At 40.6% G+C, this 15395-nt stretch overlaps 1 protein-coding gene across 1 annotated transcript in view; it reads right to left on the bottom strand.

Moving 5' to 3' along the window:
- Positions 1 to 15395, bottom strand: part of LDAF1 (lipid droplet assembly factor 1) — a 257114-nt gene that overhangs the window by 102970 nt on the left and 138749 nt on the right. Inside the window, exon 6 of the mRNA XM_086940813.1 lies at positions 10145 to 10171. Within this exon, the coding sequence (XP_086796939.1) occupies positions 10145 to 10171 (27 nt within the window). The remainder of the gene's footprint in view (positions 1 to 10144; positions 10172 to 15395) is intronic.

Raw genomic sequence — 15395 nt, 5'->3', positions numbered from 1 at the left:
ACCCATACTTCGCTGGCGCCGAATATGGGTGTCAACAAAAAACACTCTTACCAAAGAGATTATTGCGGACTGTATGACTCTAGATCGTGTCGAAAAAATAGACTGGTTAACATACGTAAAAAATCTTCTTACTGACTTAGGGATGGCTAAGTACTATCACAACCCTGGATCGATTGCTGAAATTCCAAAAAAAGAGCTAAAGGCAATGGCGCTGAGCCACTTTGAAGAGTTACGTATTACTGCTGAGATTAAGAAACCATCTGTACAACACTCTCTAGCTGTCACGACTACTCTGGAAATGGAACCATACTTAACTTACGTTGATTCGCATTTTGAGCGTTTTTTATTGGCAAGATTCAGGCTGAACATCTTCCACAGGGTTGTAGCCTTTCCTAATAGAAATAGCTGGGAAGAAAGTTTAATGGCTTGTCCATGTGATGAACTAGCTGATCAGTCAACAATTCATACCGTACTGTTCCGCAAATATTACTCCGCACACCGCAACCTTTGGCTAACCCCCCTGTTGAGAAATTCAGGCTTTAGAAAGTGTCGTCCTGCCATGTTGTGGCTACAATTTTTAAGTTCTGAATATATATGTAAAGTTGTAAGCACCTTTCTAAAATGTGTTTTTAAACATAGACTAAATCTTCAAAATAATAATTTTTCATCATCTTGATTAAGTAACAGTGACACAAATTTTAAATGAATTGAATACGTATTAGTCCTGTTAAAATGTATGTAAATGAAATGTATAAATGCTTTTATGGTTCTTCATGTAAAACTGAAACCGAATAAAGATTTTACTACTACTACACACTGCTCACCCTGCATACTCACATACTGCTCACCCTGCATACTCACATACTGCTCACTCTGCATACTCACACACTGCTCACTCTGCATACTCACACACTGCTCACTCTGCATACTCACTTTGCACTCACTCTGCAGAACTCAGGCAACAGATGTAGGTCGTCACTTTAATCAGGCCGAGTATTTCCGGTTTAAAAATAAAGTGAAAACAGGTTTGGAATGTTTTTTGAGAAGTACTTACTGAGGTCCAAAGGCCTCTCCGAATGCAAGTGTAAACGTTACAGAAGTTGGCTTACAAACTTTAATTTTTAAAAGTATTTACGTTTTATTAGGCAATCATCTGTCCTGAGTTTTGCACGTAAAAGGAAACTATAGAGACAACAGAAAAGTGAAGATGATTTAACAGCAGTTCTTTGCAGAGTGTCAGTGAATGAAGATATGTATTGTGGGAGGGAGTTCAATCTAGCTCTGGGAGGGCCGATCAGTGACAGATTTTCAGGACGTGCATGTAAAAACACAATTCCAACCTAAATAAACAAGCAGCACTTCAACAGATCGCGAAAGCGATCCAATTGTAAAAAAAAAAGAAAGAAAAAAAAAAAAAAGACACTTGCAGTGGTGCACGAGTGCGCGGCACTGCGAGCATATGTTTTGAATTATCGCGGCTGTCAAGCCGCAATAATTCAAAACATATGGCCTCTGGTGCGCGTTACAGACACCAATAGGTCATAGGCGGAGCTACACGACCGCCTATGGCCTATTGCATGTTCTGTTTTAAAACAGCACACACCCGAAGGCCAATAAAATTGGAGCTTGGACTCCACAACGGCACGAGCGTTGTGGAATTCAAGGTCCACTTTCAAATCCCCCAGAATAGGCTTGCGCAGTGTACGGCAGGCCCGAGACCTAAAAAGGAGAATGAACAAGTTAAACGGATGTAATACACTAGCTGTGGCAATCAAAACAATAATAGGAGTGAACATGCTAGTTAACTAATATGTCCTGAAAGCTATTGTTTATATAGTATTTGTAAGAGTTATTGAAATATTGAGCATATCTTTCTAGAGTCAAGTACCCCTTACAAGCTTGCAATTGGGAAATTGGCTGCCAACATCTTTCTCAAATTAGATACCTGTCACAAATGTACACATCCTTTATTTATGAGCATGTCAGTTACTGCTATTATTGCAGTAACTGCAGTTTTACATACTTTCTCTGTACAAAAGTGTTTGCCTGTTTACTATATTTGCTACAGACAGTATAAACAATGAACATAACTTAGTAGTTCTTTAATTGTTAGCAGTACAGATTACAGTTTTTTGTCTTTGCCTATTTTAAGTAAACTGCCAATATATTACTGGACTTAGATACCATTTATACATTTATAAGTGACTTATCTACAAGCTCAATAGACACCACTTCACCTCAGAATAAGATTTGCGCATGCTATCCTACTAAATACTGTAAGTTTTTGATTAGTTCAGATGATCTCTCCATCACCACCCTGTTTTGTACTGCTTTGTTTGCAATAAGATGCTCAGACGTGAGTCCCTTGCTCACTTTGCTATTGGATTCAAGGAAGCCTTAATGAGACGGCTGTAATGCCACAAACAAAACCTACAAACCTTGTTTCCAGTCTAGAAAAGGCATAGCTTGGCAGTTTTGGCTAGACTGTTACCATAAAGCACAAGGTCAGACTAATTTGCTTATGGCCATGTCTAAACTGGAATGGCACAATGGGCTAGAACACTGATGGAATAAGCCCAAATATTTTGGCTGGTTTAAGTGTTTCATTAATTCAGATGCAACGTCCATTACCACCCCCTTTTATACCAAATTCTACTAAACACAGTTTCAATTATTTACTTGCTTCAAAAGTATTTTAATTATGCCATACTTCACACATATACTACTTGTCTCTAAATATATTTTTTTTACTTCTTAACCAACATCAATAGAGATTACAGTCTTTCAAATATGAAGTTTGCTTAACCTCTGCCAATATCTTTATCAGGTGAAATACACTTTACAGACTTAAAAGTACTTATTTTTACAAGCATGTCACTAAAATAACTAGCAAAAGAACTATAAACAAGTATAAAAAAACACAAACAGCTGCGGCTCTTAGCAATGGGACGTTTGATTTATGGTATAAAGTCTCAGTTATTTACTTTGTTTAGGTGCAAATGTTTTGCCACAGATGTACATAATACTAATTTTTGAATGCATCTTTCTACTTCTTTTACTGCCATATATCCACATAATAATTTTTGCATGTAATATTTACTAAACCAACTGTTACCATATTTATCACATCAAGTACTTACCCCATGCTTGTACATACTTCATACATTATTTTTTTTAAACATTTTTAATTAGCAAATAAATCCACTGTACATCTTTAAAATCAGTATACCATATCAGCATCATATGACATAGTCGGGCATATCTTTGTTGATCCCATTTGCACAGTTATTGCCTGTTCACACTTGCTAAAGCCAGCCTTAAGCAGTCATCTGCATAGATCTTGCTACATGCAATACAGCAATTAGGACCCTCCACTGGTACAGCTAACATACATGCCCTTGACAAGAGATAACTTGGTATTTGACACCTCTGTTCTGTCTATACCATGTCTGTACGTCACATAACTTGGGAGTCATTTTCTTTTAACTAAAACACCCACAACAATAACCATCATCCCCATCCTCACCCTTCCCCCTCAGGCTCGGCAACTAATTATTGCATAATCGAGTATCTAGTTTTATCAACGCTAGTTTTCCTTTTGGTTCGCGTGAACATCAAGCCATTGGGCCATAGCGACACTCCTACTCATGCCCTGAGAACCTAGGACCCACGTGCCATTGCTCTGCACCGGATACCACACATTCCATCCTATGCATAAAATTCCAGTAGGTCTAGTGCCCCCAGCTCCTCCAGTAATTGGTACCACTCCAGTGATATAGCTGTCTTACGCAACCCTCTCTGCTCTTCTCTATGTAGCTCTGCGCCCTCCACTCTGCCCCATTTCAGAACCTCATCATGCCAGGCCTTCAGCAATGGCACCCTGCTGCTAGCTTTCCAGTGCATTGTTAGGTTGCACTTAGCTAAGATGAGTGCCAGGTTGTTAAATTTTGTAACCGGACTACCTTTCTTCACTTTAGGGTCCAACCGTAGTAGGCAGTATACTGGGTTATCATTGCCCCTCACTGGTGCTATGTTAGTTAGTATTGTGCTTATTGCTTCCCAATAACGCCGTAGTTGTGGGCTGTTCCACAACATGGGCATCAAATCCGCCACCTGTGTATGGCAGTGCGGGCACATATCCAAATGGTCTGGGAACATACAACTCAGTTTGTATGGTGTCAGATATGCCCTATGCAGAAGCATAAGTTGGATGAACTTAAATTTTGGGTTCCTTGACACCTTTCTAGGGTATTCCGTCAACACACACACTCTTTATCGCAAAAAACCCATCCTATGTCCACTTCCCACTTTTCTCATAAAACCCAGAGGGGCACTACTGCCACCGCCCTTATGCCTCTGTACAACCACCTGGTGAGGTGTCCGCCAATGCCCATCAGGTGCTGCATTGTGACTAGCGCATGCATGGCCGGTTCCACCCCTTCTGGTGCCCATGTACTGTGGATATAGTAACAAGCATTTGCAATGCAATAGGTCTCGCATTAGGAAAGTTTGAGCTATTGGTCTTGTAAATGACAATTTTTATTTATATGTTGGTTTTGAAAATAGCTAAATTAATAGCTTTGTCATTTACAATGCCAATAGTTATAACTTTGGCAAATGTGACACCTATAGCATTTGTAATGCAACATGTTTTGTATTTACGTGACTTAGATGTATTGATATTACAAATAACATTGGCTTTTACTTTTTTAAAATAATTAATACTTAAAAAAGTGATTGTAATTTATAATGGCAAAAGCTTAAACTTTTGTAAATATTGTTTGTGAAGATTATGTTCAGTGTATTTTATTGAGACGAAAATCCAAGAACAGAAGTGAAATATTACCATCTTTTTGTGACATTTGTAATAAAGCTTGAAACATTGAGAGAACATATTAGAACTAGTTGTTGTTGAATGGTTGCACAGATTGATGCTGTGATGTCCTGAGTGATGCTGTGGTGGCGCATAATGATGCAGTGGTGGCGCTGAGAGATGCTGGGGTGGCGCTGAGAGATGCTGGGGTGGCGCTGAGAGATGCTGTGGTGGAGCTGAGTGGTGCTGTGGTGGCGCCGAGTGGTGCTGTGGTGGCGCTGAGTGATGATGTGGTGGCGCTGAGTGATGATGTGGTGGCGCTGAGTGATGATGTGGTGGCGCTGTGGTGGCGCTAAGTGATGCTGGGGTGGCGCTGAGTGATGCTGGGGTGGCGCTGAGTGATGCTGGGGTGGCGCTGAGTGATGCTGTGGTGGTGCTGAGTGATGCTGTGGTGGTGGAGTGATGCTGTGGTGATGCTGAGTGATGCTGTGGTGGTGCTGAGTGATGCTGTGGTGGTGCTGAGTGATGCTGTGGTGGTGCTGAGTGATGCTGTGGTGGTGCTGAGTGATGCTGTGGTGGTGCTGAGTGATGCTGTGGTGATGCTGAGTGATGCTGTGGTGGTGCTGAGTGATGCTGTGGTGGTGCTGAGTGATGCTGTGGTGGTGCTGAGTGATGCTGTGGTGGTGCTGAGGGATGCTGTGGTGGTGCTGAGTGATGCTGTGGTGGTGCTGAGTGATGCGGTGGTGGTGCTAAGTGATGCTGTGGTGGTGCTGAGTGGTGCTGTGGTGGTGCTGAGTGATAATGTGGTGGTGCTGAGTGATGCTGTGGTGGTGCTGAGTGGTGCTGTGGTGGTGCTGAGTGATGCTGTGGTGGTGCGGAGTGATGCTGAGTGATAATGTGGTGGTGCTGGGTGGTGCTGAGTGGTGCTGAGTGATAACGTGGTGGTGCTGAGTGATGCTGTGGTGGGGTTGAGTGATGCTGTGGTGGTGCTGAGTGATGCTGTGGTAGTGCTGAGTGATGCTGTGGTAGTGCTGAGTGATGCTGTGGTGGTGCTGAGTGATGCTGTGGTGGTGCTGTAGTGGTGCTGAGTGGTAATGGTGCATTGTAAGAACGGCCTACAATGGATTGTCTTCATTCAACCCTCTCTTCCCTATTGGTCCTGAAGCTCGGAAAAGTCAGAAGCTTAGGTGTATGGAAAGCCTCATTGCGAGCAAATGAGTGACGATATTGAGTACTTGGTATTTTATCACTGTACTTCAAAGATAGCAAGGAGGACTCCTATTGTACGTTTACCATAGGCAACTGTAAGAAGACACTGAAAAGTCTTGCTATTAATCATGTTAAAGAAAACCCGCCTTCACAGTAGTAAGGGGGCTTGTTATTTTCTCCTGCCTAGCTATCTTTGCGGCTAAGTTATTATTGGTAAGTACAATCAAGTCCGGATTCTGTGGCAGAGCTCTGAAGCTGCAGCGTGTCACTCACGAGCATCTCTTGGCATTCTGGTTCAAGTAATGTTGCATTATAAATGGATAATTCAAAAATACAAACGCCGCGTTGAAACACATAAATAAATAAACTACTCATTCCTGAAACAAAAAACTTGAGAACTCTGCCAAACAGTGAGTGAGACTAAATTGTGATTACAGAATTCTGGTGTACGTATAAATTCATATCACTTACAAATGACCGTTCTCTGATTGAAAGGTGCTGCCATGATCTCAGTGACCCGCATATGCGCAACCATGCCTTCTGAGAAGTATTTAAAAGTCAACTAAAATGTACTAGCTTTGAAAAAGATAGCTCTCGGCATTGCGGGGGCGGGGGGCGCATTCCTTTGCAGTGTGAAGCAGGGGGCGGGGGAGCGGATGCCTTTGAAGTGAAGCTCTCGGCATTACTGTGGCGGGTCTGATGCAATGATGCGAAGCAGGCGGCTCGGAGACCAAATGGAAAGCGCGTGCATGGGCACATGCACTCGGCGCAATCCGCCTGGTTTAGCTTTCCTGGTTCAAACTCTATAATCTTGACATCTGCAATGCCAGAGGCATTGGCAGAGGTCGAACCATAAAAACATGGACTGGATCATCTACTCACACATGGGCTTAGTAAACATCCTCCCTCTGCACCCACATAATATTTCCAATTTAAAATTGTAGTTTTAGATGGCCAGCTGCAAGTGCTTTTATTGGATCCAATTTTTATTGTAAAGAAGAATTAAACATCAGTTGGAGCAGCTGGGAGAGAAATCTAGATCATTCAGTTTCCATCCTCAAATTTCCATTGATGCCTAACGTGCCACTGTTTTATTTGGTATTTTCATTGTGTAACTGTGTCGTATATGCAGGGCCACTGGAATTATGCAATTTTGCAGTTGCTGCAATTTCCATGTAATTTTGGAACTGCCCCTTGTGCCACGTAATCTATTATCTGCTGCATAATCTGCAGATTTTAACAAAAAAAATTTTTCTAGCTGAAACAAACTTACTAAAAATGCGGCACCCAGTGTTGCAGCAAAGTGGAAGACCCTTTGTAAAGGTTGACAAGCCACCTTTGTGTTGCTTATTGTTGTATTTGGGTGATAAACTGTAACTAATGCGGTGAAACATTAGCCTGGACAGTTTTAGCATACGTAAAAATAAAATAGTAAAGTTGTATGATCATTAAATGTGCTCTATTATTACACTGCATAATTCGCCTTTTTTGTCACATAATTATGTCAACCTTCTGGCATAGTTTGGTCCTCCCCTTCCAGCTACCCTGCTTATATTATTTTGTCCAATGGACACGTATACTGCAAATCCCATAAACTGTATGCATTAATTGGATAAGGTCGAATCCATTTGGAACAGGTAAAATAGACTTCCACGCACTGCGGGTACATTTATCAGCAATGGTACCATAAATCTTACCGGTGGCTTGAGGTGTATTTAGAGCATGGTCGGGGTAATGAGGAGTAGGACAGGACCAGAGACATGCAGAATGGGCTTATGTGCAGACTTCCGCCACGACCACCCGCATAGGAGCAAAGGTGCCACTGGCCCTCGCGCAAACAGGGAAAATGGACCCTGGTCCGCTTGTTGGGTAGTAAATGGCTGCCATAGAGTTCAGTAGACCCCTTAAACCACATTTTGATGTAATTAAAGGACTTGTTATAGTTCTTTCACAGTCCCACCATTTCAGAACTGAAGCATTTTCCATATGTTATACTAGGAAGGCATGGTTGGTGCTTATTTATCTTATGCAACTAACACCCATTGACAAAGCCAATAGTACTGGTTTGTTGTAAGTGTAACGTTACTTGCTGTATTATAATTCTGGATTTAATGACAGAAGCAGCAAAATACCAATGTCATGGCACACTAAACTAAGCATAGATTTTTAGTTTATGTGCTTTTAAGCCACGCCCTAAATAACGTTGCCAACGCCCTTCTGAGAAACTCTCCAGTGTTTTTTATCCCACTTAAAGGCCTGAAGAACACAATAATAATTAATTCTTGCACCTTAATATACCATGGGAAATATGTGAGCTTTTTAGAAAGTACTGAAGGGATACAGAATATTCTCGGATGTATGGAAAACATCATTAATGTGGTTTACCGCTTGCTGCACCCTTATTATTATTTTTTTACGAAGGGTGGTGCCACGGTTTATAGTCACTCACTAACCACCATGAATGATCTCATGTTCCCCAGCTGACACGAATTCTCATTTATATGATAACATTCAAAAACATGAAGAAAAGCATAGGGAAGACTGTCTCGTCACATGTAAAATCAAGAGGGTGCCTTTCGGAACGGTGGGAGTGTCTCTGTAAATCTGGGGCTCTCCTGCTGCAAGATGACCCTGTCGCGCGCGCAAGCTACCTACATCCATGCCCGGCACCATGACTGACAGCTAAGACACGCCCATTTGACGTTCATGCCTTGGGCATCCTGTCACCAGGGGAGATTAATCAAACACTTTTAGTGAGTAACGCGGAGTCCTTTATGTAAACGTTTGCACTGCATATGGTTGATTTGTAAGAGGACGCATCGGTGAAATATCTATTACATTTTGTTACACTCACCGCCATGATACCAAGCTGAATGGCAGAAAGACCCACAAACAACAAGCTCTTGGCATTGCTGTGATTAGGGGCGGGGGGGAGGAGGAGAAATGTGGCTCGGGAGCAAATGGTAACAAGCGCGTGAATGGGAAGAGCGGCCGTGGGAGGTGAAGTCGGAGAGTGCGAAGTGCAGGCGGGGGGCAGGGAGCGGAGCCTTTGAAGCGTGTGAAGCTCTCGGCAGGCAGGCGGATAGAAGCGCGTTCACGAGACCACATGCACTTCTGGAAATCCGCATTTTTTAGTGCTTAGTTTAGCCCCAATAGTCTCGTACTATTCATTGCTTGCGGAATGGAATAGGACGAGACCTAAAAAAAGCTTGCATGTAACAAAAAAAGAGTGTCTGGTGCTCCATGCTCCCTCACACACCCATCATGCAGCATTATCGTCCCCTCTTTGAAGAAATCACCCACTGTATTCATTCCCACTTCTTCCCATGCTCCAATTTGACGCTTAGTAATTGTGCCCATCTATGTCTGGATCCCCAAGAGGCGTATAGTGGGGGCATATGAAATCACCTCTTTAGTGTAATGAACTGAATGTCTCCAATAAAGTAACACAATTCTCAGGAGGTGTGGTGCTGACGATGATATCCTGCTATTAGGCAACAGAAGTGAATGTAGTTCGCCCCTTTGCCATGCTGAGTGTGTCATGCCTATTCCCTGCAGATTGCGACCCACCAGCCAGTACACCAGCCAGTGTAGTTGGCTCGCATAACAGTATGCTTTCAGATCGGGGACTCCCAGTCCTCCCGGTTTAGTATCTAAATACAACTTGGCTAGAACTATGCGCCGTCTGTCCTTACCGCATATTAACTCAATTAGCAGAGTGGAGAGCGCTGCAAACATCCTAAACGGTACCAGTACAGGTAGGTTGGTGAAAAAGTACAACATCCTGGGGAGCACCACCATCTTAGTAATTGCCACCCTCCCCATCACTGAAATAGGCAGTGTGACCCAAAACTTAATTCGAGACCGCAGTGAATTAATATCTCTCCCCAGGTTACCCTTCAGAAGGTCTTCCGCTGCCCTATATATATTGATCCCAAGATATTTAAATGTGACAGGTGCTATCTGAAACGACCAATCTCCAAGAACATACTTCATACAGAACATTCAAAGCTCAATAACTGTAAAAGCTACAATAAAGACAACAATGTTTATAGCACACCACTTCACTTTCGAGCAATGTTCATCACTAGCATTGTAATAAATTTACTTTTAGAAACTTACTTGTAGCAATAATGTTCAAGTATTTCACTATAGTTACTATTTTTTTATTTTTTTTATTAAGCAAAGCAAAAGGTACATAAAATACATATCACCATTGAATTAAAAGTCATAATTATTAGAACCTAGTACTACATAAAATAGCCTTTTTTCCACAGTGCAAAACAAGATGTAAAACTTTATTTAAAACTGTAATTTCCTATAAGCCAATCCTTTAAATTGTAAAGTGATAATGTGCAATAACCAGCAAAAACAGTGCCACACCATAATGAAGTGCAAACATCGTAAAGTGCAATTACTATAAACCAGTAGCAGCCGGTATCTTCATTAATATTTAAAATGATAAAAATGTGCAGAAGCAAGCAAACTTCATAAAGTGTAATTGCCCTAAAAAGTGCTGATGCTTTTTGCTGATATCATTGCCAAATATCTAATCGACAGATACTAATAATTACATTGCAGTATCTGAATATATTTATAATTGCAGAATCCGCTACAAAATCGACCTCTATCAGCGTAGAATTTAACCCCCCCCCTCGACGCCTCTATATTTCTAAAGTAACTCCAATTCTTTTCAAATTTTCCAATGGCCCCTACCCTACTAGAGTGAGCTTTTTCAAAGTTACGAGTCCTCTTCATTTTATTGAACCATTTCAACTGTGAGGGAACTATACTGGATTTCCAATTCTGGAGTAATGACTAACGAGCTACCATGCAAGAGATAGATAAAAATGTCTCTTCAGCCTTTGTTAGCTTCATTCTGTCTTTACATATTCCAAAAAGGGCTGATTCGGGCTCAGGCTGGATTCTCTTCCCGATTGCTAACTATTTCCTTAAAGATTCCCTCCCAAAAAGATTCCAATCTAGGACAAAAAAAAAAAATATGCCCCCCCCCCCCATGAGAAATAGTTTGGCACCTAAAACACTTATTTTCGGTCTCCAGGTACATTTTCCCCAATGCCTGCGGGGTAAAATAGGCAAGCCACTGTGATAAAAATGGCATTCTTTTAAAGTTGGCTGCACGCAACAATTTAGTTCCTAGATGGCATATAGTCTGCCAATCTGTGCATGAAAACACACACTGCGTTACATTACCAGCTCTTTCTAAATGTTTTTCAACCAGAGGTTCTTGTCCTTGTTGATGTAGCAGCCTATACCAATTGTCGATACCTTTCATTTTCACCCCATATAATGCGGTCGCTGATGTTGTAGGAGTCTCAGAGAGAACGTGAACGTCTTTCAAAAAATGGGCGATTTGAATATATTCGAAAAAGATAGGTTTTGTGGGGTTGTTTGCCCTTGCCATTACTTCTTGCCAAGTTATTACCCTATTTTGAATCTTAAACTGCCTCAGCTCTCTTAATCCACAGTCTTCCCAGTTCCTTAGGTGACTTGTCCTTAGCTTGAAGGTTGAGTCTGGTACATTACTTTAGACTCAAATATTAAACACCCGAGGAGCCTGTCTTTAGAGCAAAAGCTTGGAGCCTAAAAGAGTATAGCTTTAGGGTCTTATATCTCGTCTTTTTTGGGACTTTGAAGGTTTTTAAAAACACCTGTGTTTGCAAGCCGATTTCTTGTAGCATTCTATCAAAAAATAAGCTATTCCAAATACCTTTGGATCCTAACAAACCTGATAACATATCTAAAAAGGCGGCCTCATAATATGTTTTTAGATGCGGCAAAGCAAGTCCCCCCTGTATCGTGCGTAACTGAACAACCGAAAGCTTCACCCTTGATGCCTTTTTCCCCTCAAACAAAACTTCTAAATATGATTTCCTTTTGTTTAAAAAAAGACAAATTGATTTTTATGAAAACATTACTCAATAAAAAAATAAGTAATAGCAGTATCGACATTTTGATCAATGAAACCCTACCCACCAAAGTGAGGGGGAGCAGCAACCATTGGTCCAACAATCTCTTAATTTTAACTTTCATTCTGATAGAATTTAAAAAATATAATTGATGATCTTGACCAGTTACAAAAATCCCGAAATATCTTATTTGGTCCTCTTTTTCTGCTTGAGCCCTCAAACATGCTGGAAGAAAATTTAAATCAGTGTTGACAGCAAGGACTATAGTTACCGTAGATAGTTTATACTATAACTACAATTTACGAGCTCTTTACCTGTAAATTATACAAATTACAATATTTCAAAAATGCACTTTGTCAGTAGACTGCCAACAAATTACTCTAGTTACATACTTTTCACACACTTGCAACAACTACATCTATCAATTCGAAAGACGCCACTTTACTTGCTAACAAACTGCACAAAAAGCATTATAATAAATTAAATTTCAGTTACTTGCTTAGATAAACAATATTTTAATATTCACTGCAGTTAGCACAGATAGCGCTCAGCTTTAACTAGTTTGGCAGGTGTTGTCAATCATCAGTACTAATTATAATCATGCTTCATTAATAAGCCTGTAAACTCAATAACTCTTGAAATGACTCTAAAAACAACACAATTCAGAGCACACCACTGTGCTATACGCCATAATAATATATATTTTCTATATTTTAATTACATTTCTTTAACATATAAACTATTTGTATGCAAATATCTTGCATGTACTATCTTTTAATATATATATATATATATATATATATTAAGATATCTACAAAAGAAAGAAATATCTGCAAGGTAAGAATTATATTGTACAAAAAACAAGTGTTATCTATATATACATTGTTTATCTTTGTTATAATTATATATTAGAATTAGATCATATTATCTTTATTACAACCAACAACAAAAACACATTAAAACCATATTTGGCAAGTACAGTGAAAATATATGTATATATAAACACATATAAAAGCTATACACCTATAAAAAGCAAAATATAAATATGCAAACAATTAGTACTGCTCTTAAAGAAAATCTTTATAGAACCATATAAAATGCATAGTGTTATACAAGCCGATTATCACCAGGGGCATGAACGATTTGCTATAACTTCTAGAGGTAAGCAATGTTTACCAAATAGCACTTTTTCTAATATTCACAATTATAACAAACCAACATATATATGGGATGCAGAAGACTAAAATGATATAATGGACCTAGGAGATGCTTTATATACAGAAATGCATTCTATTAACAAACAGCATCTTATGCACCCAGATGATTGACCAAAATACATACAACATATAAACAATATATATTCTATTAAACTTAATCAGCCATACTATGGAAATATATTTAAACGTTTTGACTTCGCATATCCTGATAAACAAGAGGCATTAAATGTATCCTTAACACATTCTGGAATTTTACTATGCATGGATATATATGTCATTTCAATTATAAACGAGCATTTGCAATGCAATAGGTCTCGCATTAGGAAAGTTTGAGCTATTGGTCTTGTAAATGACAATTTTTTTATTTATGTGTTGGTTTTGAAAATAGCTAAATTAATAGCTTTGTCATTTACAATGCCAATAGTTACAATTTTCGCAAATGTGACACCTATAACCTGGGGTTGCGCTGAGTGATGCTGTGGTGTTGCTGAGTGGTGCTGTGGTGGTGCGGAGTGGTGTTGTGGTGGTGCTGAGTGGTGTGGTGTTGGTGCGGAGTGATAATGTGGTGGTGCTGAGTGATAATGTGGTGGTGCGGAGTGATGATGGGGTAGCGCTGATCAGTGCTGTGGTGGTGCTGAGTGATGCTGTGGTTGCGCTGAGTGATGCTGTGGTGGTGCTGAGTGATGCTGTGGTGGCGTGAGTGGTGCTGTGGTGGTGCTGAGTGGTGCTGAGTGATGATGTGGTGATGCAGGGTGCAGAAAGGCACAAAAAACGAGTCTAACCAGAGGGCAGAAAAACAAGGGAAAAACGAGTCTAACAGAGGGCAAAAGGGCACAAAAAACGAGTCTAACAGGGGGCAGAAAGGCACAAAAAAAGAGTCTAACAGAGGGCAGAAAGGCACAAAAATGCCCCCAATACCGCAAGCAGCTGCCCACAGACACGTGGTTCAGTGAGTATCACACATTTACGTTCATGTTCGAGTTTTCTCTCTACAAATAAAGACATTTATTGAAGGTGTTAATGTAAAAGATATTGTCATAGCAATACATTTATTGAAGGTATTCATTTAAAATTTGGAGTCTGCATTTGTTTTAAACGGTGTGGCACCAGTACAAATAAAGCCCCTGAATAACTGTGTGAGCGCTGGCAGGAACACAAAGTTAGGCCACACACATAGTGAAGTTAAGGGGCTAGCCGCACTGTACACTTCCCTCGTACATTTTTGGGGTTAAAAAATCCTGCACGTAGCAGTCACTGAGCAGCTGGTACATGTGGCTGCAGGCAAGGGGAAGGCAGTGACAGTTGATCCAGTGAATTCTTGCATCCTTTCCTCCACTTTAATATGTAAAAGTAGGTGGCGCCACTTGGAATCGCTCTGCAGGAATCGCAACGTGTTTAAGACTGTCTGCAGTTTAAGGTGGTGGGCGTGGGGTGTAGCAGTAAAAGCAATGCTAAATAGCTAAAGGAGGAGGCAACAGGGGAGGGGAGACTGGAGGGAGCGATAACACGACCTATGTTTAAGATAAGGTATGCTGTTGATGTGGGGGGTTAGCAGTAACAATAATGCAAATTTAAATGTTTGGTGTTATATTTCTGAGGTTGAAATGCTATGTTATAAATATTAATGTAATCCATGTTTGAAACGTTTATTCAACTCAACACATAAAGCGCTTTCTTAACGTTCTTTCAACTAAAAATATAAAGCGCTTTGTTATGGTTGTTTCACCTTTTTTACTTCCAACAGTGTGGCACCGGTACAAAGCAAGGACTCGAATAACTGTACCCATTTTTAAAAAAAATTGTGCACTGAAAACTGTAAAAGCTTCACACACTTTTGCTTTATTTCACTGCCATGAAAGAAAAAAAACCGCACGTGCGAGCAGATACCTTTCTTGAAGATATTCCTGTTAAAATTGCGTAGTGGTAGTCTTTATTATTGTCAGTTTAAACAAATGGACAGAACGAAAAACTGCAATAGTTGGAAAAGAAAACCTTAGTAAAAAAAAATATAAATCTAGATGTGTAGCGAAAGGGTCAATGGAAACGAAGGGGTCTGCATGGGAACGTCTGCCAAGTATAGCGTCAAGGGGGGTTGTTGTGGGGACAATTGTGCAAGAGTCGTAGTGGCACCAAGGCCCCCAACAGAGGTAACGGTCCAATGATGTACTCTGCAGCTTCACCGGTGGACGGGCTCACTGCCTGCACCAGGACAATTGACTTAACGCC

This window comes from Lissotriton vulgaris, chromosome 10, assembly GCF_964263255.1.
Source record: "Lissotriton vulgaris chromosome 10, aLisVul1.2, whole genome shotgun sequence".
In the NCBI taxonomy this organism is placed as follows: domain Eukaryota; kingdom Metazoa; phylum Chordata; class Amphibia; order Caudata; family Salamandridae; genus Lissotriton; species Lissotriton vulgaris.
The sequence above is the reverse complement of the archived record's forward strand: the minus strand, read 5'-3'. Positions and strand labels throughout refer to the sequence as shown.